Here is a 27,041-nt window from a genome sequence, read left to right on the forward strand (position 1 = left end):
AAATACTAAATATTATCTATAACAGAAAAAGATTTGTATCCATCCAGATCCTTCAGGCTGTTCTGCAGTGTTTACAGTCAGTGACAGTCTAGCATAGAAAAGCATTACGAGTAGAAATAAAGAAATGTAGGGTTGTTTGTTTGTTTCAGCTGAGCTGGACAATCACAGACAGGCTTTGTCTTCAGTTTGAACCAAAGACATGCTGTGAAGTTCTTCCAGCTTGCTGTGCTACATTTGGATGCACAGTCAAGCCCATAATTATTCACATTTTGACTTAAAGTTACTATTATTTAACCAGCAAGTTCTTCTTTGACTGGAAATGACACGAGTGTCTCCCAAAAGATAGCAAGATGATGTACAAAAGGCATTCTTGTGGGAAAAAAAAAACATTTCTCCGCTTTTATTTACATTTGAGCAAAAAGTGTCACGTCCAGAATTATTAAACTGTCAGTCTCTGGGAAAATCCAAAGTTGTGGACCAGTCCAAATAGTCCAAGCTGTTCTAAAGCATCCTAATTACCCTGATTAACTGGGAACAGCTGTTTTAATCAACTCAGCAGGTGAAAAGCAGCAGCTCTCTGCAGTGGGTTTGTGGACAGTCATGGTTAACAGAAGGAGCTCAGTGAGGACCTGCAGATGCACATTGTGGCTGCTCACAAGTCAGGAAAAGGCTACAGGGGCATTATATCTCAATGTTTTAAAGGACCAGCAGCTACAGTGCAAAGTAGTGATGGGCAGATGAAGCCCCATGAAGCACTGAAGCTTTTCATCCAATTGGTTCACCCCAACGCGAAGCTTCTTGAAGCTTCATTTGCTCTATTAGGACACCTACTGGACGTAAAAATATTAGTTGGCATGAATTTGAAGAGTGTGGCATTTTGCACACAGCCTGTAAATGTCAACAACAAAAGGAGTGTGTAAAACATGTATATTGTAGTGATGGCAGTATACTGTGTATATTTATGCTGGCAGTATGGAAAATGATTATTTGCGGCAAAGTTCAAACCGCTTCCTGAACCAGTCACGTGGTACAGCCGGGCAGCGAGGCTTCGGACGTCATCATTTTCAGCTCCTCCCATAAATGAAGCAAGCCTCGATACGCGCTTCGCGGAAACGCTCCCTCCATTACTCGACACACGCTTCGAAGCCTCGATACAGAACGTCACATCACTAGTGCAAAGAATTATTAAAAAGTACAAAATGTTCCACACTGTGGAAAATCTCAGAGGACGCGGTCGGAAGCCCAAAGTGACACCTGTGCTGGCCAGGAGGACAGTGAGAGAGGTGAAAAGAATCCAAGGATCACCACCGAGGCCATTCTGGTGAATCTGGGCTCTGCTAGTGGCAATTACTCAAGGCAGACAGCCTTGAGAAACGATTAGCAGACAACATTAATGTTTTGCAGTGACCCAGCCAGAGTCCTGACTTCAATCCAACTGAGAATCTGTGGAGGGAGCGAAAGATCAGGGTGATGGTAAAAAGACCTTCCAATCTGAAAGATGTGGAGCTCATTGCTAAAGGTGCATGCGCAAAAATAGCTGTGGAGACGTGCAAAACGCTGCTCTGCAATTATAGGAAGCGTTTGATTGCAGTAATACCCAATAAAGGCTTTTCTATTGATTATTGAGAGGGGTATGAATAATTCTGGACTTGATACCTTTTGCTCAAATGTAAATAAAAGCTGAGATCTATAATTTTTTTTCCCCACAATGATGCATTTTGTACATAGTCTTATCTTTTGGGAGACACCTGTGTCATTTCCAGTCAAAAAACAAAACAACATTTTGCTGGTTGAATAAAAGTAACTTTAAGTCAAAATTTGCCAGGGCTATGAATAATTATGTGCTTGACTGTACAAATTGGTGTCAAAAAGAAATAACAATTCAGCAAAGCGTCACACAATGTTAATGTAACTTAAATATTTCAAAAAGAATGTAGCCTACTGGAGAAAACACTGCCCCCTGCACGACCGTCAGTCAGAACAACAACACAGCAGGCTCTCTGACTAACTGCGTACTGAGGGAAGGTCAGTGGTCTGTTTTATAGCGCTTCTCTACTCTGAGCACTCAAACACAACTTGCTTCATCTAATGTTCACACTTTGATGGATGCATCAGAGAGCAACTTGGGGTTAGTGTCTCGCTCAAGGAGATTTTGGCATGCATATTAAATCTGCCAGAGATTGAACCACCAACCTTCACTCTGATTTTTTGATTTTTTTTTTAAATCCATCAGCCATCATCAAACTGCTCAATACATTATATTTGGAGTGGATGTAGAGCAGCAGGTCACCTACTAGCTCTATCTCCTGCTCTACATCCACTCCAAATATGTATTTAGCAGCTTGATGATGGCTGATGGATTTAAAAAAAAAAAAAAAAAAAAAAAGTCTTTGTAGGAGTCTATAAAGACTCTACATTGTCTACAGATACTCTGTAAAACATTGGAGTGTCACCTCTCTGGTGAGAAAGGAGCCTGAGTTAGTGCGTGAGGTTGAGAGGTACTGGTTATATATAGTCGGTCTACCTCAACGTATACCTTGGGCTCCAGAACCAGTCTCCTGGAGAGGGGCTGGACTTGCTCTTGGTAAGAGGTGGCGGGCTCAGCTGGATAGTTTAGTATCCCCTCGACTTGCTGCCTGTACATTGGAGTTTTTCCTGGTGGACAAAACTGTTTGTTCCCTGCGCCTCCGGGTCGGGAAACAGGTCCTAACTGTCGTCTGCGCCTATGTGCCGAACAACAGTTCAGAGTACCCGGCCTTCTTGGAGTCACTGAGTGGGGTGCTGGAAAGTGCTCCACCTGGGGACTCTTTCATCCTAATGGAAGACTTCAACACTCATGTGGACAACAGCAATGACACCTGGAGGGAAGTGATGTGAACAGCCTGCCAGATGTGAACCGGAGCAGTGTTCTGTTGAGCAGACTTCTGTGTAAAACGCAACAACCACCATGTTTGAACATAGAGGTGTCCATAAGTGCACGTGGCACCAGGACAGCCCAGGCTGATGATTGATTTTGATTTATGATTGCTTATGTTCCTGTTCCTCTGCACAGGTGTTTTTAAAAAAAAAAGAAAAAAAAAAAAGAAAAAAAATCGCGAGATTACCAGTTACAAAAGCATGTTTTTCTCTTCCTGTAAAAAAAGGAAAAAATATCATTTCATAGATTTTTCAAGTGTGGAGAAAAAGTGAAAACCAATTAATTGTCATTTCATTTATTACCCATAAAGAAAGTAGTTCATTTTAAGACAATTACTGATAATTATCAGGGTGATGAAGTTTTCAGGTTGATGTTAGTAAAGCTTAGAGTTTTTGTAAAAAATAAATAAATAAAAAAAATAAACTCAAGAAGATATTTTCTTTATATATATATGCTGTATACATGCTATATCAGTGCATCCTATGCTTATTATTGGTCTTGAAGAATACCTGTGATAGAATTTTGTTGTAATATTTTATTTAATGATGTAGATTTTTTGCGGTTGCTCCAACTTTTCTGCATTTAAAGATTATATGAAACATCCTTTAAGCAGTTACCCCCGTTTCTACCAGCAGTCCTAAATGTGGTGAATTCAGACAGGTTAATTTAAGGTAGAATATGTGGTTATTTATTTATTCGTGTGTTTTTTGTATTGTGTTATTATTTGATGAACATGTTTGACACCCACATCCTCTCGTTACATTTTTCTTCGTTCCGTGTTGACTTCTTCTTCTTCTTCTTGCGCTGATGTGGCAGTTTTGTCTAAATGGCGACGCCTGTCGGTCAGACCGTGCAACAGCATCCTTAGCACTGGTAGAAGCCGTGGCGACGTCACTGTTTGCGAACAACAATGCTGCGGGTAATGATGCGACTAAGAGGAAGTGCAAACAACCAAAGCAGAGGAAACCACTGCATGTGAGATCCGCTGTCGAGCCTCTGATTAGTTTCTTTACACCGTTCGGAGTCCTTAAAGATCCATTACAGCCGCTGGGAGCGGACACTGGAATTACACCGAGCTTTAGTTTCATCCGCATCCCTTGTCTGTATCAGAGGAAACCATCCATCTGCGCCCCCCGGTGACCCAGAAACGAAGCAGTCGTGTGACAGATGGAGAAACAGGCCGGAGGTGCCGGCGCTGGGGACGGTGCAGGGGCGAACAGAAAGCCGTGGGGCTCGCCGACTTGCGGCGCGGCAGCCGGTGATACCCTGGACAGGTAAGCAGGCTCGCTAACGAGAAAACGTGACGTCGATGCCCAGCTTGTTACTTATGCTCGTCTCGCTTTCCCACTGAACACCAGCAACATGAAATATTAGTAGTATTTCTTCACACCTTCATCTCGGCATCGATCCACAGACCAGTGCTTGGGACAAACTTTCCAACGTGACAAAACACTCATCACGGATGTAGTGTGTTAGCATTTCATCTCAGTGTTATTTGGAACCACAACATACAACACAGTAGCTGACAAAATAATACGGTCACGTGATTAACACAGCATATAGGAAATGCACAGGAATGAGGCGGAATATGGCCACCCAGCCGAGTTACGCATCCGTATCTGCCGCTCAGAGGAAGCGACGTGCGGCGCAGCCACCTGAGGGAGAGATGACGTGGTGACAGAAATGTTACAATGTTGCTCCTGTTAAAACAATGCCGACACTGAAACGTGGGGTTGTGTTGTGCTGGGTAGGAACCATGTTCTTTATGTAGTCTTTATGCTGATGCCTGCTTATCATCCCCCCATTATAGTACTAAAACTGGAGGACGCGTCACACAGTCGTAACTCCTCCCCCTCAACATTCCAAGACATTCACACCACAAAGCTGCTCCAATCCAGACTGAGTCTGTCAGAGACACTGGCTTATCCTCTGTCACCGACAAGCTTCATATGATATATTGTTCTCGGCTTGATATTCAGGACTGTCCTGGACACCGACCGTATGTCTCCATCACTCAGACAACCGCTGTCAAAGCTCAGGGACAGGATGTTGTACTGTCTGGCTTAGGAGTGGGAGACAAATCCATACAGCAAAGTATCATCAAATTTTGCATCCAAAAATCAACATTTTATTAAATAAATGAAAATACTCTGTGAATACTACAAAAGTCTGACTCGGACTGACTGAAGTCACAATGCAGTTTATATCAGAGACAGATTGCATACAATTGGCAACTGCACCCCGTACAGTTGCAGGCTGGTGTCAGTCTGACACACTCAGACTCAGTCCAGCAACATTTCCGGCAGCTTTTAGTGGCAGTGTTGGTTTTCTTAGCAATCATCATTTGCAGTTGAAATAATATTAGTTATGCATTAATAACATTGTTACTACACAGGGGTTCTGCTCTTTGAGCTGGGGGAACGTTCTCATCTGTAACATGTGGTCAGCTGAACATTGTCCTCACTGACAGAGGATGTTTATCTGTTTAACACATGCATCTTACAGTGATGATGTTAAACGTGAATATAGCCGAATATACGTCAGTTCACTGTTTCACTCTGTGTTCAGTCCAACAGGTTCTCACGTAGAATGGTGTAAACAGCTAATAGCAGCCACAATCTCCAGTCAGATCTCAGGATCAGTCCAACCAGACATTGGGAGCAGGGACATCAAGGTAGATAACACACACAGCACACACAGACACACACACTGCTGGCAGTGATTCTCATCCGTGTGTATTCTGTAACTAATAGGCTGGGAGAAGACCAGACTTCATGGTAAGTCTCGGAGACGTCTCCATGTGAGCTGCTTTGAGTGTGGGCGCCTAGTTTTGTCTGTTAAGTCCATATGAATGATAAAGTCTGCTGTCAATGTTTAGGGACGCTACTGAGCAAGTTATCGACTGCTTCTGTCTGTCAGCGGCCTGCTCTCTGCAACCACCGCTCTGTAGTGAGGCGCATTTTGGCTCATTCATATTGAGTTTTGTCTGTTAGACCTCAGATCAGGCAGAGGTGTAATGTTCTATGTATTGCACATTATATGCAATGTGCTTTATTAACTAGACGATGCTGCTCATATAGATCTGTTATTTAGCAGGGTTTAGCTGTATTGTTTGCAAGTGTAACACATCACACTAGACCTGCAGAGAGAGACCAAACTGTGGCCCCTGGTTGTATAACATTAGATCTTTGCAAACGCTGACAATAAAACATGATAACACCTCACTACATCTTCTACAGCTATTACGTTGCACCTGAGCAATAAGGCTGACCAATATTCAGAGAACTGGAGTTTTCCTTCCCGAAATCCAGATTGGAACCAAACTCTGTGCTTATAGCTGCTGAGAACTGTGAGCTGAACAGTGTTAGTTGTGTTATTTCTTTGAAAAGTTGCATTTCCAGGAACTTATCACAGTCTTGAGAAATGTAACCAGAGTAGCACAGACTTCACTGTCACCACTGTGGTATGTACACTGTCTGTGAAATGACAAATAGCTCCTGAATGTAAAAAGACACCACTCTGTGCACATCTAATGAAATGTGTGTAGTGAATTCACCTCCACTGTGTCAGATCAAACCCTCCGATTTAAGGCTCACTTCATTAGAACAAAGTTAGAAGCGCAGCTTTCCTGCAGCTTGTCTGAACTTGTATCGGCTGTTTGTCACTTGTTGTCTTTGCTTGAATTTTGAAGCTCATTGTTTGGAGGTTGCTTCTGCGCGCTTGTCTCTTTGCATCCTTCTGTTATAAACACAGACTGATGTGCCACACATTAAAGATAACCTTTGGGTTGAACCAGAGTGTCACCTTAGTGCTTTCCATTTCATGTCCATGTGGTGTGTTTAACCTCCAGGTGTCCAAGAGGCTGAATCGCAGGGTAAGAGTTGTTGTCCTTTCAACACATTTACAACACAAGTGTACTGCACACACACAGGAGTTCTGTAGCCTGGGATAAAGCAACAGCTGCCTCTTGACTGTGATTCTTGTGATACAGCAAATGTTCAAATTAGACGAATACCTGTAACGGCTTTAGGACGTGCTCTGAATAAATATTGCATGTGATGCAAATTTGAGCAGTTTGTTACTGTGTGTAACCAAATCAGCCTCCTGCTGCAGACAGACCAGAGCTGCTGCTCCTCTCTGCTCACTGTACTTCCTGTTTTATCCCTCTCTGCTTTTCTTCATCTTTCTTTTTTCATTCTTAATTAAGTATGAAACTGACTCCCCTGCAACAGAGAAAGAAACCAACCAGACAAACTGTAGCGCCTCAATAAGAAAATCTAATTAAAGTGGGGGGTTTTTTTGTAACTCGATGTTGTTTGATGAGTGGACTGGCTGCAAATCAATTTCCCATTGGGGACATTAAAGTTACCAAACAGTGTTTGCATGTGAAGGCCATCACAGTGGTGGGAGCATCAAGCTGTGGGAATAATTCAGTGTTTCTGGAACTGGGAATCATGCCAGTGGGTGGAAGGAATCCTGAATGGATCTGTGAAGCTTCTGAGCAAACCTAGGTCTGGTTTTTTATAATAACAATAATAATACATTTTATCTATAGGTGTCTTTAAGAGGCTCAAGGTCACCTTACAATAGCACAAGAACAATCGCAACAATACAATATAAAAAACATGCCAAAATAACATTTAGACATAAAGTAAATAAGAAAAACACAAGCATGCAAGTATAAAAGCTGAGCAAGTAAAAATGGACTAAGACAGAGCGGCTGTATGCAATTCTGAATAGATGAGTTTTGAGATGTGATTTAAAAGTGGTTTGTGGTCGGGAAGTTCTGGTGGAAGTGCATCCAAGTGCATCCACCACGCAGGTGGAGCAGAGTGGGGTCGTTAGGCCTGGGGTTCAAGCTTGACAGGAAGTGCTTCCTGGAGCTCTACCAGGGCCCAAAATGCCTGGAATTATTTAGAAAAAAAAGAGATGCCCAAATACACTCCACAGGGTCAAAGGTCACATACTTGTTGTTTTTCAGTGTTTAACAGTTCATACTTTTTGGCTGTTCTAAATCTTTTATTCATGTACATTCTGAGTGCCTCGTTCAATATAAATTGTCAAATATTTGTGTTTTTCTCTTATTATCCCTGATAACACTCTTATAGTTTACAGGAGAGCAACACAACTACCAGATGTTGAAAGAAATAGTCGTCCTGACAAAGGGGACAAAAACTCTCAGATGATTTTAGGACACTTTTACAGCTGAAACAGCAAAATGATTCCAGGCGGCCGGCTTAACATGATCGATGTTATTAAACCCCAACTTGCTCTTTATTGCATCTGTCAGAGGTAAAACGTGATTGGTGAACGAGGGATGCTTTGAGTGCTCACGTAGACTAGAAAAGCACTAACGAACGAGTCCACATTAGCATCAGGGGAGCTAATATTTTTGACTCTGGTAGGTTTTGTGAAATTATTTTGCTTCTATGTGAAAGGGGACATAGTGTGCACATCCATCATATAAACCTCAGATGTTTGGGAACCCTGTTAAAAACTCCCTGCTGTTTAACAACACTTGACAAACTTGACAAACCTACTTTAAACATTTTCCATAGACGACCCAATAATTCTGTGCTCATCTGTTTCACACGAGCTAGACTTTGTTTTGTACCGCCCTCTCAAAGGGAGTGATGCACTTGTGTCGTCACATCTTCAAACACATAACAACTACATCTTTCAGTCTATAAGCGTGTCCTTTTACTATATAATCTCTCTCTGTCTCTTTGTCTCACTGTCTTCATGCTGGCTTTTCCCTGCAGCAGGATTCACAGGATGAAGGGCTTTGTTACCATGGAGACATTGACTCTGAGCATCCTTCCAATGCTTTGGCAAGTCTGTCTCTTACTTTTCTTCAGTTTTCTTGCTCCTCGCTCTGTTGGTCTGCCTGCTTCATCCTTTCCGTTCACTCTTCTTTCCCTTAGTGCTGCTGTGCTATCCTGGCAAAATGACATGTACAACAGTCAGGGAGGGTCTTATAAAAGATGTTACTGATTTGTATTCTTGGAAATGTAGAATGTGTGTGGTAGCCAGGTCCTGATTAAGAATCAGACAAAACATTAAAACCAGTATTGTTGAACAATCATATGACCCCCTATGAGCAAGCACGACAGCACTTTGGCGACAGTGGGAAGGAAAAACCTCCGGCAGAAAAGGATTATTGTTCTAACACTGATGAGTTTATTTTGCAACAGTAGCAAAATACCTCTTCATTACAGGCTTGATAACGATGTGTCTGCAAGTACTAGCTAGCATAAAACAGGTGTGTAGTGGTCCCACTGAGTGATCTGTGATCTTTGCAGACCCTCCCAGGTCTGAGATACGGAGCACAGGTCAAAATGTTCCAGAACCAGGTTCCTCTGCTCCCTGGAGAGACCATCCAAACTACAGGTACCTTCATTCTTCCTAGTCTCTATGTGTATTGTCCAGTCATACAAATACACCTGTGTAATCGGCGCTTTCCTTTTCCTACAGTCAAGGATGTGATGTACATTTGTCCATTCAGCGGTCTGGTTACTGGGACTTTGACCGTCACAGACTACAAGCTGTACTTCATCAGTGTGGAAAAGGTCTGCTCGATTATTAGAAGTGCTGTAGCGCTCTCCATCTGTACCAGTGTGTTCATGTTAGTGTGTCCATTCAGGACTCTCCCTTCATTCTGGATGTGAACCTGGGAGTCATCAGCAGGATCGAATCCATCAGTGTTCCCAACCAAGGAGAGAACAACAAGGGACTGGAGCTGGTCTGCAAGGTACCGCTTTAATACACAAGCAGTCACACAAATGCATGATTACATGTGTTAAAACACGTCATCTAACATCTTATAGGCATTTTTATTTAACAGCAATAAAAGAAAAACCCAGAAAATGTGCAAATGTCTTATTTTGGCGAGTCTGCTGATTGAGCAGTTTCCTGCTTCATGCTTCAGGACATGAGGAGTCCCAGGTTTGCCTATAAGATGGAGGAGAGCCAGCCGGACGTGGTGGAGGTGCTGACCAAACATGCCTTTCCTCTGTCCCACAGTCTGGTCAGTTTGATTCTCTTGTCCTGTATTTACTGCTTTTAACTGACGTGTCACTCAGATCTGCCTCACAACATACAGTGACAGATAGCAGACGCATGCACCAACATACAAAATGATAAAGAGGAGCAAAGGTTGGAGGATAGTGAGGAGTTAGCCAGTTAGCTGTAGAAGGCTGTTGGTTGGTCCCATAAGGCAAACTGGTCGTGAGTGAGGGCGGTTATAGCAAAAACTACTGTTTGTCACATCTGCATGACTAATTCTGTAACTGTGACTTCCTCTGGCAGCCCTTGTTTGCCTTCCTGTACAAAGAGCAGTTTCCTGTGGACGGCTGGAAGGTGTATGACCCAGCAGCAGAATACAGACGTCAGGTAACTCCATGGGCGCCGTTACTCTACGACTGACGTGTTGCCAGTTAACCTCATTTGTTGCAAAATGTTTCTCTGTTTCTTTTTTAATAGCACTTACTTTTCCAGCATCCTGAACATTTTATGTGTGAACAAGTTACGTGTGTATCAGATTTGTTTTCTACATTATCCAGACTTTGTTTCTGTCCTCTGCTTGCATGTCTTTTGTCAGGGGCTTCCTAATGAGAGCTGGACCATCAGTAAGATAAACAGCACCTATGAGCTATGTGACACGTATCCTTCCATCCTGGTCATCCCCACCAACATCACAGATGAAGACATCAAACGAGTGGCTGTGTTCAGAGCCAAGCACCGTATACCGGTCAGTCTGAGCACAGATCTGAGGCTTTGCTCTTTATCTCAGAGTAGAACGGGAGGCAGAGCCTTCAGGCTCCCGGCTCCCAGTTTGGATTCGAGGGACAGACAGCGTCTCTACTTTTAAGATTAAAGATATAGCTAGGGCTGGATTAGCTGACCCTAAACCTCCCTGATGTTACGCTGCAATAGGCTGCTGCAAGCTTCCCGTGATGTTCGCAGGTTCATTGGCTGATGACTTGTCAGTTAGCCATACATCTTGCTTTGTAACTTTAGTATTTATGGGAACACACAAAATGAATGTTAGTTTAGATTCTGTCCGAGCTGTTTCCTCATGCTGTGCTCAGTGTGTTTGGCTCGCTTGAACTGGTCTTGCTCTTCCTGCTTGCAGGTCTTGTCCTGGATCCACCCGGAGTCTCAGGCCACCATCGTACGCTGTAGCCAGCCGCTAGTTGGGCCGTCAGACCGTCGCTGTAAAGAAGACGAACGCTTTCTCCAAATCATCATGGACGCCAACGCTCAGTCCCACAAGCTCACCATCTTTGATGCCCGACAGAGCAGCGTGGCCATCACCAACAAGGTGCAACACAGAGCGTTTTAACCACACTGCTATAGAGACATGCTTCTTCATCACTGCTCACCCTTACATCACTTATTAACACGGAAATCTCTCTTTTTCTTTTGGACTCCTCCGCCCTGGCCTCCGCTGCCTCCATCACATGCAGGGAAAGGATGGAGGATATGAAAGCGAGAGTTTCTACCCCAATGTAGAGCTAAACTTCCTGGAAATTCCAAACATTCATGTGATGAGGGAGTCTCTCAGGAAGATGAAGGATGTCGTTTATCCTACCATAGACGAAGCTCACTGGCACTCCTTTATCGACCAGACGCACTGGCTGGAGTACATACGGGTAAACTGCACAAACGCACGCCAGCCACATAAAAGAAGGAACAAGCTGTTTCCTTATGCAAAGAATAGATCTTAAGCACACGGCCCTGCTGTGTTTAGCTGTTATTAGCAGGAGCAGCAAAGGTAGCTGATAAGCTGGAGTCTGGGAAGACGTCGGTGGTGGTTCACTGCAGCGACGGCTGGGACAGGACAGCCCAGCTTACCTCTCTGGCCATGCTGATGCTGGACAGTTATTATCGCACACTGAGAGGCTTCCAGGTTACACACACCAAGTACACACTCCAGACCTCATCTTTGCATGTAGTAACGTACTAAACATATATATGCTTGTGTTTGCAGGTTTTAGTGGAGAAGGAGTGGATTAGTTTTGGACACAAGTTTGCTGCTGTAAGAGTCTGCTACGTATATTATTTGTTGGTTTGCTTTATGTCCCTATTTTTTACATAACAACATAACAATCTGGCATCAACATGCAGTCATTTACATAGTTACCTGGAATGAAGTACATTCACGGGCCTTTGCTTTTCATGTACACGCTCCAGTGTTGCTGCATATGTAAACAAGTTAGAGGTGCTGTAATGCAGTGATGCATTTGCTTCACATGCAGAGATTCCGAGTCCAGGAGGAGAAATACTTACGAGAAGATCTGTCATAAAAATCTGCACCATATTAAATATGCATGCCTTGTTATTAAGGAAGCAGCCAGAAGAAGCTTTTAGTTGTATATGAGAAAGCAAATGATACGACTCAACATTAGGCATTCTTTATCTCGCCAGCTCCACAGTTAGAAGTCTGTCCGATAGTTTGCAAAATTAATTAATAATACTAATTAATAATTTGAAAATAGGGCAGGAAACTGAACGGCAAATGCAGAGCAAAGGAAAAATTGATATGTTTTATATTTTAGATTCCAGCCTTTGCTTTGTTGGCAGCGCTGCAAACCCTCGGCCTTCTCTCAGTGAGCTTCATGATGGGGTCACCTGACGTGTTTCCCCTCACAGGTGAGCCTGTCAGGGCTCATTTGCTGAATTTCTTGCCTTCTTAATGAGGTTGGGACCATCAGGTGTGTTGTGCAGCAGTCAGGTTGGTGCACAGCTGGCAGCCATATTTGACGACTGTTAGAATTCATATTATGGCAAGAACCAATCAGCTGAGAGAAACAACAGCCTGTCATTACTTTAAGAACTGAAGGTCAGTCAGGCTGTAAAACTGCTAAAACTTTGAATGTGTCCCTAAGTGCTGTCACCAAAACCATCAAGACCACGATGAGACTGTCTCACACGAGGACGCCCCAGGAAAGGAAGAGCAGGAGTCCCCTCTGCTGCTGAGGACACATTCATCCGAGTCACCAGCCTCAGAAATCACAAGTTAACAGCAGCTCAGATCAGAGCCCAGATAGATGCACACAGAGCTCCAGTAGCAGACACATCTCTACATGTTCAGAGGAGACTGTGTGAATCAGGCCTTTATGGTCAAACAGCTGCTGAGAAACACAAGGAGTGGACATTAGACCAGAGGACATCTGTGCTTTGGTCTGATGAGTCCAAATCTGAGATCTTTGGTTCCACCTGCCGTGTCTTTGTGCGATGCAGAAATGAAGGCAAAAGGACCAACAAGTGCTCAGCATCTCTGGGAACTCCTTCAAGACTGTTGGAAACCGTTTCAGGAGACGATCTCATGAAGCTCATGGCGAGAACGCCAAGAGTGAGCAAAGCAGGACTCAAAGCAAAGGCTGTTTGGAAGAACCTGAAATATCAAACATGTTCTGAGTTATTTCACACTTTTTTGTTACTACATAATGTCATGTGTTCATTCATAGTTCTGATGCCTTCAGTGAGAATCTACAGTGTAAACACTCATGAAAATAAAGGAACAACATCCATACATTTGACTCGTTGTATATTTCTGTGTAAAAGCTCAGAAATGATGCAGGAGTCTAGTTTCATATTAAACATATCAGATGTAAGAAATATGAAGATTTGAAAGGACGTCAGGCAGGCTGAACAGATGCTTATAACTACTTTTTCCCCCCTGTGTTAAAGCGCGTGGGCCACGGTGATGAGAACCATGCTAACTCAGAGCGCTCGCCTCTGTTCGTCCAGTTTATCGACTGCGTCTGGCAGATGACTCGACAGGTCGGTCCTGGACTCCGGCTTCAACAGCACATCGTGTTCGTTTCTTGATTTCAGGAGTTGGCATGTATGTCTTTGTGTGTACGTATTTACATCATTTCTCTGACTCGTTCTGAGCGCAGTTCCCAGCAGCCTTTGAGTTCAATGAGCTCTTCCTGATCACCGTGCTGGACCATCTGTACAGCTGTCTGTTTGGTACATTCCTCTACAGCAGTGAACAGGAGCGGGCCAACCAGGTATGTTCGTGTCCTGATGCAACAGGGTCATAGAAGCTGTTTCAGCTCAAAGTCTAACTTTGTTTTGTGCAGGAGGTTCCAGCCAAGACTGTGTCTCTCTGGTCGTACATCAACAGGTACGTTAATGACCTCACTGGTTATGTTAAGCGTGAGTGGACAAGATTACTGAAAGGTTTTGACTGGTTGATGCTGTTACCTGACAGCCAGCCCGAGGACTTCACCAACCCCTTCTACGTGGACTATGAAAACCACGTTCTCTACCCGCTGGTTTCGCCCAGACACCTGGAGCTTTGGACCAGTTACTATGCCCGCTGGAACCCACGCATGAGGCCACAGGTACGCTGGTGGTAGCTGGTGAAGGAGTCTGGTTAGGGCTGAGATGTTCACCACAGATAAATGTTACCAGAAAACAACAGGTAACAGAAACAAGATCTACAAGAAAGCTCTCGTGATGGATTTAGTCATCCATCCACCCGCTTCTGCTTCTCCTTGTCAGGGTTGCGGGCTGATCAATTATTGATTCATGTACTAACAGGAACCGAGCAACAGAGACCGTACGGTTACATTGTGACCTTGGTTCTCTGAGTAAGAATCTCTGGAGAGTGGAGTCTCGATATGATAGAGAACTAATGTCTAAGTTCTATATTTCACTGTTTTACTCTTTGGTGCAGTTGTGGATGTTATTTTTGTGGCTCAGCTGCAGGGGAGGGTGGAGCAGTGGGTTCACGGGACGCTGAGCCACACAGCTGCTCTCAGTCACCTGGTCATGCCGGGACACAGGACACGGGACCTGATGAGAGAAGGGAAGATAAAATTTTGATCAAATAATCCCAGACGAAGGAGCTTATTTTTTATAATACAGAGAAGAAAACATCTTCTTTTTTATTCAGTTCTGGCTGCTTATCTCCTGGTGGTGTAGGAGTTCACTCACAAACAGCAGACACTCAGACAGAGCTCACAGTAAGAGTCTCAGCTGTGCCGAGCTGAGTCTACTGAGGACTGCTGGAGAAAGACTGTAGCTCCTCACGCTGTGATTGTGTTTCAGGTACCAGTGCACCAGACTCTGAAGGATCTGCTGATCCTGAGAGCAGAGCTCCAGAGGAGGGTGGAGGAGCTGCAAAGAGAGGCTTCATCCCACTCCTTGTCGTCCTCCTCGGACCACTCCCCGACACACACCGCAGGAACCCCGCTGCACACGGCTGTCTGACAGGGACGGCCACACATGACTGCTTTTATGTGTTTTAACAAAGTTACACCAAAATACTAATTGACTGATATTTTTATCAACATTTCCATTTGAGAAAAATAAAATAATTCCTCGAGATATTTGTAAAATTAAAAAGCATTTAGAAAATGTTTTAAACTAGACCTAACTGAAGCGTCCTGTTAACTATATTTATATTATTTTTATTGCACTTCACAAGAGCATGGATTTTTTCTACTGTTCAACCAAAGCATGTTAGAAAACATGTTAATATAAAGTGATTTGGGTTCATTTTCTTGTTGCACTCTGTGGATGTTGCACCAGTTCAACCTTAAAACTAATTATGTGAATGCAAAGCATGAAAAATAAAAAGTTATTCTTATTCAGAGCTTGTGGTTTAAGGCTCTACGTGCAGATTTTTATATGATGTGTTGTTGTTTTAGGGCTCTGCTACTCTGACGAGTCACATGCACTGCTGAACACGCTCCAGCTGGTAATGTTTATTGATTTGTAATGAAGACGGTTATGAACAGAAACTGTAAAATTATTGAACTCTAAAGAAGACAACGGCTACAGCTGTTTTATTTTCCAGCTCTACCACACAGTTCATGGCACAACCAGATCTATTCTCTGCTTACAAACACAGGGACCAACGTGGGTCTGCATGCAGAGACTGCTGTGTGTTTCCTTTTTATTTTTTACAAACACCAACTTCTTCTTTGTCTTAAATAAACTATTTTTGTCTTCTGTGTTTCTGTTGCGTCTCCGTGAAACAACACGTCCCTGGTCACATCCTTCAAAACGTGTTTTTTTTTCACTGTATAAAATTGCACTAACTGTTTGCAATGCATGCTCCTCATGTATGACTGTATGCATGTTCATGCTGCTCTGTTTTCTCAGTTTGCTTCAGAATCAGTGTTAGAACCTGGCAAATAAGAATTTTTATTCATATTTCATTCATATATGGAACACAATATGTGTCATTATGAAGGCCTTAAATGCACAGGGTGCAGTGGGTCTGCCACCCTGTGTAGCTTCACACACTCCTGACAAACTGATGTTGCAGAAACATTACACACAGCAGCTTAAGAATAAAACAAAACACGACAGACAGCAGCTGTTAATTGGATCATAATTGATTGCTTTTGTATCATTATCGTTCTTATTTACACATTTAAATACAACAGCAACGCTGACCAAAGTCCTGTACAGAAATACAAAATAGTATCAAATAACTTGTACTGTATGAAAAGCCAGTGAATACAAATGTGTTTTTAGATGAGATTTGAAAAGACTGACAGTAGGAGCCTGTCTGATGTGTAGGGGTACATTTAGGGGCTACGAACCCTTGATGGCCTCTGTGAACCAGCCTCGACCTTGGTGCGGCTAAAAGCAACAAATCATTTGATCTAAGAGATCTAGAGGGCGCATAAGGCTGCAAGAGGTCAGACAAATACCCAGGAGCGTGTCCATTCAGTGCTTTGTAAGTCTACAATAGTATTTTAAAATCAATTCTGAAGTGAACGGCGAGCATCGGGGAAATATGCTCACGTCTTTTAGTTCGTGTCAGAAGACGAGCTGCAGCATTTTCGACCAATTGGAGTCTTGCGAGGCAGGTCCGACTAACTCCAACATATAAGGAGTTATAACTCATTCACTGCCAGCCATTTTCAAATCAGGTAACTCCCCACTGCCAGGGTTTTTGAGCATTTTTACTCATTTTGAAGAGCCACAGAAAACTGTGTGTTATGATCATATAAACGCTGAACCTACCAAAATGAAGAACAGACTCTCTTCTTTCATCCAAAAAAAAAAGCTTGTTTCTACCATTTTCCATTCTTTAGTAATCAGCTGTAGAAGAGAGGTGGGTTCCACCAAAAATGCCTGTTTTGACCAAAAAAAGGGAGAAAACGAGCTTTTTGTGAAAAATACATTTCAAGCAGAAAAGTGCCTTTGACACTAATATTTCTTGCTTTGTGACACCTCTAACATATAAAATAGTTTTTCACTTCTATAAAACAGAAATAACACTGAGAAAGGTTATGTTTTATCAAAACAATTTATTTACAAATATATGAAAAAATAACATGTACATAGTGAAACATTTATTCACAATGAATAATTCACTTTTGCGTGGTAATCATTATAACACTTTCCGGGATGCAAGGGCACACAACAAGACTTGCACCACATTTTTGTCATCACATACCATGAATGCAAGTCTGATATTCACTGACAAGCTGCCCGAGGTTGTATTCTAGCCCCTCCCATTGAAAAACGTAATTGACGTCTATAGACGTCAATGGCAGTGAATGAGATAATAGTTCAGCTGGGATGTAATAAAAGCTTGGATTGCCCGTTCAAAGACTTTAAAAGACAAAAATGAACTCGCCTTTGATATAAGCCTCAGTTTGAAAGAAAAAAAAACCCGCTGTACAACTGAGCTAATCTGTTTTTCAATTTTTGTCAACTATAACCCCCAAATATTTAACGTTCGACTTCATAAAAGGTTCAAGACTGTGCAGGTTAAAATGATAAGTGCTGCCACTTGGTCCAAACATTTCAGTTTTGTTCTCATTAAAGTTGAGGAAGTTAGAGGAAATCCAGATGTTAGTCTCCAAAAGTTGATTCTGTTCATCTGGACGTTTTCAGAAACGTTTCCTGATCATCCAGGTGACTTCTTCAGTCTCAGCTGTCTGCAGGTTTCCCCAAATCTTATAAACAGGACATTTGCATAATGACTGAAACCAGCCCACTGAAGGAACAATGGGCTGGGAGGTCCCCTTCATCATAATTATGCAAATTCTCATGACCATTGATCAACAACCACTGATCAAAGACCCCTGATCAATGGCCATGAGTACCATTGACAGAGAGTTGGGGAAACGTTTCTCCCACTGAAAACGTCCAGATGAACAGAATCAACTTTTGGAGATTTACTTACCTGGATGATTGAGAATGCATCAAGACATCCAGGCGTTAACTTCACGGAGACATTTAAGTAAGGGTTTTAGTGGAGCAGGACAGCCTCGCTTCACTTGACAGTAGATCTGAGTGTAATCGGTGTATGAATGGAAACAAATGTTATATTTCCTAAAAATTAGACCTAGAGGCAGCATATAAATAGAGAATAAAATTGGCCCCAGCATAGATCCCTGAGGAGCACCACAAGTAAGGGGAGCTAAAGGGAAACATAAAATCTCAGAAGCTCACAGAGAAAGTCCTGTCAAGCAGGTATGACCTGAACCAATCTAATGCTCCAATCGCGAGATCAAGATGCTTTGGCCAACAGTATCAAGCCGGTCGAAGCCGGTTTATCTTATTGATAAAAAACTGCAAGAACCTTTTGCAAGTTCTGAGGAACTATTAATACGAAAAGCTGGAGAAATATTCAGAGCAGAGTCAGTAACTGCTCTGTTTCTCTCTTTTTTGGTACTAAAGAAAATCCTTTTATATGTTTAATCTTAAACCTGTGCAAGTACAACTTAATTCCAGCTGGGTCATCACCATGACAGCGTTAAGATGTTTTAGATTAATTTGTGTTTGTAATTGAAAAAACAAACAAACCACATTTGATTTTTTTCCATCACTACAGTCCCGATAAAAGTTTAAACCACTTGAAAAATGGCAAAAAATGGTTGGATCTCAATAAGGTTCCACGTAGAGCTTCAACATGCAACAAGAAGAAATGAGAGTGAGACAAAACATTTTGTTGAGCATGCAATTTATTGAAAACAACGCTTAAACTGAAAACGGCTGTTTTACAGCTGATCAAAGGTTTAAGACCACGTCAATGGAAAATTGTACTTAGTAGTCAGTATAGTCTTTTAATGATATAAGTTTGCATATGGTGGAATACTGCATGTAATCATTAGTGTTTAGAAGTATATAGCTGGTGGCATATTGAAAGAATGTCTCATCCTAGGAGGTCTGTAACATTCCAGGGTGTTCTGGTGTTCACCCCCACATCCTAGGAGCATGGGAAAGGTTGTTCCTTGTGTTATTGTTTTACAGTAAGATTAACGTAGCTATGTCAGTTTTAGTCTAAGTGCCTTTTTTACATATAGATGAAGTGTTGGATTTTCCAGACCAGCAGGTTAAGGGAAGTCGTTTATGGGGTCACACTCTGACACACACACACACACACACACACACACACACACACACACACACACACACACACACACACACACACACACACACACACACACACACACACACAATCAGAATGAGAATCAGAGAGACTTTATTTATCTCCAAGGGGCAATTAACCAGGAAGGCGTAGTAAAAAGTCATCATGATGGGTGTGCTGACTCCAAAGCAGTTGAGTTTCCTAAGGAAGTTTAGCCGTTGGTTTCATTTTACATTCACCGATTTTCTCTAAGCTTAAGTTCACACAGCAGAGAAATTTGTGTCTGACTCAGTGACTGCAAGGTGCTGCACAGGTCCTGTGGCTGCAACCCAAAAGCATCCCTATCAGGCGTCCTGTGCTAATACGCCATGTTTGGTTTTGGCCTTTGGTCTTGTGTTTGTTTAGATGCAACTTTGCAAACCTAAGCTGTACTGCCATATCATTGTTAGAGAGGAGGAAAGCTTTCCAACAAGCAGCACTGCATGGTCTAGGATTCATCTGCTGGGACGGCCACTGCTGCACTGTGTTGAATCCTCCAGAGCAACAAATGACCAAAACTTCTGTTTTTAAAAAGATGCTCACACTCGCTGATCCATTTATTAGTTACTGTGAAGTCCGACCACAGCAGGACTCTGAGGACTGGACCCTCACACGTCTGTACTTTGTGCTTCTACCCAGCTTTACATTGATGTGCTAACTTTAGCTACCAAACACAGTGATGTAGAGATGTGACTCTACAGTGAGGTTAGAATATACAAACAGCTGGTGAGAATCCTGTTTACAGACAGAACCACAGAGAAAAACATAACCTGGTGGAGTTCCTGTGTCGCTCTGTTAGCTCCTCAACACAGAGCAACATGAACGTTACGACGCACCTCGTACTGCTCTGATTTAACTGTGAGCTGAGGCACCAGAGCCAAAAGCTCAGCGATGGCTTGAACCACCTCTGGCTGTGAGTGACAGCTGAGCTCAGGCCAAACAGTTCTCCATGCTGAGATAATATCCACCACCTGAGAAAGAAAGATTTGTTTTAAGACCAGAACTTTGGAAAAGATTCAAAAGTTATGATCCAGAAAAATGATGATTCCTGAATTTAAAGAGACAAATGGAGACAGACGAGGTACCTCTGCTCGACACAGCTCCTGTAGTCCCTGCAGGACGAGAACAGCCGGGGTTACCAGGTCTGGTCTGTTGCACTGTTTTAAAGTGAGTGAAATGGCAGCCACCATGTCCCCTGCATGCTGGTAAGGCCTGGTTAACACACACATCAGCGTGAACAAAGTGGGAAATGTGTTTCTTCTAATTTTGTTACCATTTTTATTTTTAAAAAAAGCATTAAAAGTGCCAGGACACGTGTAAGTAAGTAAATGCCAAACACAGCTTCTTATCATTGCAAACTCTTATGGCTGCAAATGTTTTACAATAAAAGCAAACGTAAGCATTTGTGAAAACAACAAAACAGCTCAATGATTTGTTAAATTTGTACTGTAGCATCCATCCAGAGGGTTTCCCAGGTTTTCACTAATGCTGCTAAAAAAGCTGCATGTACATGTTAGCAGGTGTAACAGGCCCCGGGAGGATGGACAGTGTGCACCAGCTGGTTAGAACAAAGGAAATAATCAAATAAAATCATCGTTTTATTTCATCAACACACATAAAGGCCAGTTCACAAAAACTGACAAGCATTAGCTAACAGCTAACATGTAAAGGACGTGTGCAGGAGCCTGGATGCAGTTTGTGGAGTTTATATGATCAACATAGTTTTTGGGCTAAAGGTTAAAACTATAAAGTTATGGCTCACTTGCTTAGAGTTGTATTATATGGGAAGCAGTGCTTACAGACTGACATAGTTTGATTTCTTTTGCTTCAAATGTATGCTTTTATTTTGATAGTCTGGCAGAGACCGGAAGTTAGCTGCCTCTCAGTCTCTCTGTTTGAACTGAACTTTGTAAGACTTTGATCCTTCTGGATTCAGGCACGTGTAGCTGCTCTGGACATTTGTACGGAAATATTTAAAACTGGACTCCTGCTGATTTTTGGAGAAACAGGGACTCAGTGGAGCGTCGAGCTGAGGCTTCATTCACTGCAACGCTACAAAGTGCATTCATTTATCTTAACAAGCAAAGTTGATGTGATGTGACTGAAAACACACATATTTCTATTTTTCTGAACTTTCATCAGCTTGCTGAGCAGAAACATCTATGAAGAGTCCAGTCAGTGATTATTACTCATTAGAAGGGAAGATGAAGAATCCTGGTGTTGGAAGCTCACACTGTCTGCACTGTGCATGCAAAGTCCACTGAATGAATGAACCAGTGAATGTAGGAAGTGCCCACTGTTTCTGTAAGTATGGGAGGACCCACCTCTCTCTGCAGATGTCCCTGACACAGGCGGCCCTGGCCAGGATCTGCTCCCACTGGGCGTCCCTCCCCAGCACCACCCTGCTGTCCTGCTGGCTCATTAGACGCTGCAGCTCTGGGTAGACCCGGTCCTTACAGACATGACCAAAGCAGCACACAATCAAAGACAAACAGAAGCTTTGAACACATGAATATGACATTTATAGTAATGCGTTATTATTGCAAACCTCCACAGAGCGGTCATGAGGCGCAGTCCCACTGCTCTCAGCTTGGGGGAGCCGGCCAGCATGTGCAGACTGTGCAGCACGATCGGGAAGCAAAGCTGGAATATTACAGCACATATGATCAGAGCCAAGTTTACAAGAGAAACACACGGTTACAGCTGAAGAAGTCAGATGTTAGACGATGACTGCTGGTTTGGAGAGTCCAGCTCACTGACAGAGTGCTTTATACTACAGAGCACTGCATCTATCCCACACAGAGGCTGCTGTGGTGGAGTCCAATCCCAGCTCCTACAAACAGGGTACAAGAACCACTGTCTGTGTTCACACAGAGAAAACTGTGTGGAAGACGTGGGAATTTCTCTTTGTTCCTTTGTCAAAGTGCTAAACATCGAGAGGGGAACATTTCAGTTATGTGCACAAACTGATTTACCAACATTTGCAACACACAGTGCCCTGCTAATGGTGCTAATATTGCGACCTCCACACTAACCTAGAAGGGTCTGGCTGCAGCCACCGGGGAGCTCCACAGTAACCGGAAACACGTGACCTCCATGGTAGGCATAGCTGGACTGGCCATCGGGCATACCGGGCATTTGCCCGGTGGGCCGCTAGCGATTTTTTGTTTTTATGGGCCGATGGATTTTTTTCTTTTTTTAGGAAGGGTATATATAATGAAAGGTGTTGGATTGGCCAATTGGTCATGATCGACTCTGGGCTGGACCAATTACAGCCGAGGAGGCCGGATGGACCCTCCCCCTTGTTTAGCAATCACGTGATTTTCGCGCATTGCATGCCGGGAACTCGTGGCAAAACAATCCAAGTACTGCATCAAATGCAAGCATTTGCAGCACCGCAAAACGTTCATTCTCCGGTTCCAATACCTTCTTGTTTTTTCTTTGCCACACAAAAAAGGAATGTACAAAACAAAAGGAGAACAATGCTGGTCCGTACAAAGACAGACTCAGACAGACAAAGAAAAGATACGAGGAAAAAATCAAAGGAGTGAAAGGGTCAGACCCTTACGAGCACACAGAGTGGACAAAAGACGTCAGCGTGCTGCTCAACTTTCACCACGCTCAGATTTATAATTATACGGTTCTTGGAGTGAGTGCATACTCTCATGAAGTTTAGTAACTTCAGGTCACTGCAACAAGCCCAGGTACAGTTTACTGGCGGATGGGTACAGGACCTTGAAATGCACCGTGTAGAACGAAAGACCATCGTACAAACAAAGGTAAGTTTACCAGTCTCACAAATCGTAGTCATAAATACACATTCGTTAACCGTTTATTAATAAAACCTTTGAGCTCAACGGTAATTAATTAGTAGTGGAAATAATTTCTGGTAGCATTACAGAAATGTAGCAATGACAATAATAATGTATGTTGTAATTGCACTGGGCAATTAGTGATACAAAACAACTGTTTTATCCTGTGAATAAAAGTATATGTTTTTGTCAATGTACCATGGTAATAACAGAAGCGAAACGTAATATTGTGTCAGGACAATTCACTATTTATGCACAATAAATAAAGGAGCATAGCGCAACAATTTCTGTTCAGCGCCAGACTTGCTTGTAACCTATATCACCAATTATGTTAAGAAAAATGACGTATTAACTACTACAAAACTCTGACCTTTGTGGGAATGCTTGGAGCAGACTAACATGTGAGCTGGAGTGTTCTGAGACGTTATATTTGGTATATCCAGACCATCCGTCGGCTCTTACTTCGGAAACATGGCTTAAAAAATTTCTCTTCAACGACGTAATCCGATAAAAAAAAAAGATCTCTTTACCCGTCGGCTTCCCGTGGCTGTCATGCGACCGGCTATTGCAGTTAATAATACAACAGCTTCTTGCCATTTTTTGGGTTTTTTTTTATCGCTGTGTAACTGAGTTCAATTGAACGCCTGCGTGCGCTAGTACCTCTTGCCACAAGTTCCCAGAATCCTTTGCGGTTTTACCCCTGAATGACGTCACATTTTCAATCTTTATCCTGGTGGGCCGATCTCTAGTCAAAATGCCCGGGCCGATTTTTTGTCCCAGTTCAGCCCTGATGGTAGGTGGAAATACGTTCCTGCATGGATCATCGACTGTGGAAACCTTGCAAGTGGATCGTAAAGGTTGGTACAGAGTCTTTCATGTCTAAATTTGCTGTTAATAATTATATAATTGTAGGAATCATCTAGTTTGCTTACACTGATTACGTTGGCACTTTATTAGTGCTACAACAACGGTCAGACCCCCGAGGTATCTAAACTTTAGTAAGAATGTGCACTTTTGACACCTCTGGTTAGCATTTAGTGGTCAGTTTCAAACATATTTGATTTTTGCTTGTTATGAACAAATTCACTTCACTACTTTTCACGATCTGTAACATCAATGCACATTGTTCCATTTACTGCATATTGCACTTTATTCATGTCTCTCATTCCACCTGCAAAAACATTGTAAAGGTCGTCACAGAGAGTTTTATATATGTATAAATACTAATATTCTCTATTCCATTCTGTTTTATTGCCCAGATGTTAGTTAGCCTTTGTTCAATTGTCTTTTATATGTCAATAGATACGTATGTCACAAATAAGTGTCTTGTGAATTATGTTTTTGTAAAGAATTTTCTCCCAAATCTCTTACGTACTAACTGTAACGTGTTGTATCTGCTAAAACCTGAACTTAAATGTGTATATGGTGTTTATTAAAAAACAAAAACTGAAGAAACTTCTTGAATAAAACGTCTTCAAGAAACTTAAAGCAGTTCAGACGCTTTTCTTTCCCAGCTCCTCAGACTGTCCACCCTGTTAGCTTGGTTAAGTAGCCACGAAGAGTAGAAGGCCAAGTATGAGTTTCAAACAGTAAACACATTTATTTTTAAACCCTGCAAATAAACAACATTAACATCAAAAGTTTTACATTTCCTAAATGTATCCCACAATCTGAATATAACACCCACTTCCCTACATTTGATCTGCTGTGTTAAATATGATTAAGAACAGAATGCAATCATTTGCAAATCCTATAAACCAGTATTTTAAACAAAGTGAGAAAATGAAACATTTAAAGAAAAATATTAGCCCATTTTGAATTTGATGGCAGCATCCTCTCTCCAAAAACTAAAAGCGTTACGATGTTTAGTGCTGGACCATGTTGGTTAATGTGTAAACTTCTGAAACGTTCAACAGTTTCCATTTTGATTAACCTGACCAACATCTAACATAGAACACCTTTGAAGTGGACCTCGCAGCCTGTGGATAACTTCAAACACGTCGAGGTCTTCAGAGGCTGAACTTTTACCCAGCATCTCAAGGAGGGCCATAAACACTTGTTACGGTTATTAGAAGGAACCCAGCCTTTAGATATCCCCACAATGACATTGTGACCAAGGGTCTGTTGCATGATTTTTAAAATGGCTACAATGTGTCGTCTGCTGAGTCATCGTTTAATACAACAACGTACTGAAAGAGAGCATTCAGCATCTGACTGAGCTGGACTAACCTTCCCTTTCAAAAGTGAAAACTGCAACATAAAACTGGAATACAACCAACTTCTAATGAAATGTAACATTTTATAACATGAACACAGATTCCAGGTGAGCTGTGTCTTCCAGGACTGGATTTACCAGAACAGGTATGAGGATGGTGCCTGACGGGCATGTACGAGCTGGAGTGGATCCTAGCTAACACAGGGTGAGGAGACAGACGACCGTTCACGCTCACACTTATTCACCAGTTAACCTAACCCCACTACCTGAATGTCTGTGAACTGTGGGAGGAAGCCAGAGTCCCCTGAGAGGACCCACACAAACACGGGGAGAACATCCAACCTCCACAGAGACTCTCTCTGCACTGAAAGCACAAAATAAAAATCACACATGTAATTTAAGAAACTGGTCTTAAAAACAGTTAATCTAATATGTCCACATGGAGCCCGTGTTAAGGTCCATACTGGGCTTCAGAACATCAAGTGAACAACGTCAAATGGGACCTGGGTGCGTTGTCTCCTGATAGAAAGTGCTGAGGATCAGAAGGACTCAGGGACAACACGATATCTGTCCAGCAGAGGGCGGCATTATTCCAAACGGCTCCATCCTAGAAACATGATGAGAAGGGAGCGGCCGAAGAGGTTTGTTTTTTCTTCCCAAACTTTATTGAAATTATAAAGCGAACAGTCAGTCATTCCAGTTCAGTTTGTACAGTAGACATATAAGGCAAATAAGAGTAACAATATACAGTACAGTGAAATAAGAAGGATAAATAAATAAAGGATAAAAAAGAAAAAAGAAAGAAAAAGGGGGGGAATGTGACAGACTTCATAACAACTTTGTACTTGAAAGTTGTGACAGCTCATTCGTTAAACATTTCTGAATGAATTTCAATCAATGATAAACCTTTTTTATTGGAAGTTAATTTAAGAGAGTTTAAGTAATATTCAATTTCAATCAAAAACAAATTAAATGATGGGGTTGAGTTTTGAAATTACAATTATGTACATGGAATTTCCCTAATAAGATGGAGCAGCCGAAGAGTGAACTGTCAAAAGTACTGAATATGACGTCACTTATTTATGTGCGAATGTTTAATAATTAAAGTCAATGATATATATATATATATATATATATATATATAGCACAGCACAAATGAACCAGCTGCTAGTTAACGAGAGACACCCGGAATGGCTAACTGAAGGCCGGACGGTCCTGATCCCCAAGGACCCCAAGAAGGGACCGGTCCCCTCCAACTACCGACCAATAACCTGCCTCAGTACTACATGGAACCTCCTGTCAGGCATCATATCGGCTAAGATGAACAGGCACATGGGTCAATACATGAGCGGGACACAGAAAGGAATTGGCAAGAATACCAGAGGCGCAAAACACCAGCTACTGGTAGACAGAACAATCAGCCGAGACTGCAAGACCAGACTGACCAACCTGTGCACTGCCTGGATTGATTACAAGAAGGCCTATGACTCAATGCCCCACAGCTGGATACTGGAATGCCTAGAATTGTACAAGATCAATGGGACCCTAAGAGCCTTCATCAGGAACTCAATGGGGATGTGGCGTACAACACTAGAGGCCAACTCCAAGCCCATAGCACAAGTCACCATCAAGTGCGGGATCTACCAAGGAGATGCTCTGTCCCCACTGCTGTTCTGCATAGGCCTGAACCCCCTCAGTGAG

At 42.5% G+C, this 27,041-nt stretch overlaps 1 protein-coding gene across 10 annotated transcripts; it reads left to right on the forward strand.

Annotated features, from left to right (window-relative positions):
* Window positions 1-3,754: 3,754 nt before the first annotated feature.
* On the forward strand, window positions 3,755-15,528 carry mtmr1a (myotubularin related protein 1a). 10 transcript variants are annotated; one of them, XM_026160793.1, is made up of 20 exons: window positions 3,755-4,191; window positions 5,486-5,591; window positions 5,671-5,694; window positions 6,768-6,791; window positions 8,680-8,748; window positions 9,220-9,307; window positions 9,392-9,486; window positions 9,561-9,668; window positions 9,846-9,944; window positions 10,226-10,309; window positions 10,518-10,667; window positions 11,052-11,240; window positions 11,386-11,571; window positions 11,670-11,828; window positions 11,910-11,957; window positions 13,613-13,705; window positions 13,825-13,938; window positions 14,011-14,054; window positions 14,142-14,274; window positions 14,984-15,528. In XM_026160793.1, the coding sequence occupies exons 1-20, from the start codon at window positions 4,085-4,087 to the stop codon at window positions 15,143-15,145; spliced, it is 2,082 nt and encodes a 693-aa protein (XP_026016578.1). In that variant the 5' UTR covers window positions 3,755-4,084; the 3' UTR covers window positions 15,146-15,528. The 10 variants fall into 10 exon arrangements, with proteins under 10 accessions (XP_026016578.1, XP_026016580.1, XP_026016585.1 ...); XM_026160795.1 differs by having other exon boundaries at window positions 8,683-8,748; XM_026160800.1 differs by lacking the exon at window positions 6,768-6,791.
* Window positions 15,529-27,041: the final 11,513 nt, after the last annotated feature.

This window comes from Astatotilapia calliptera, chromosome 3 (assembly GCF_900246225.1).
Source record: "Astatotilapia calliptera chromosome 3, fAstCal1.2, whole genome shotgun sequence".
In the NCBI taxonomy this organism is placed as follows: Eukaryota; Metazoa; Chordata; class Actinopteri; order Cichliformes; family Cichlidae; genus Astatotilapia; species Astatotilapia calliptera.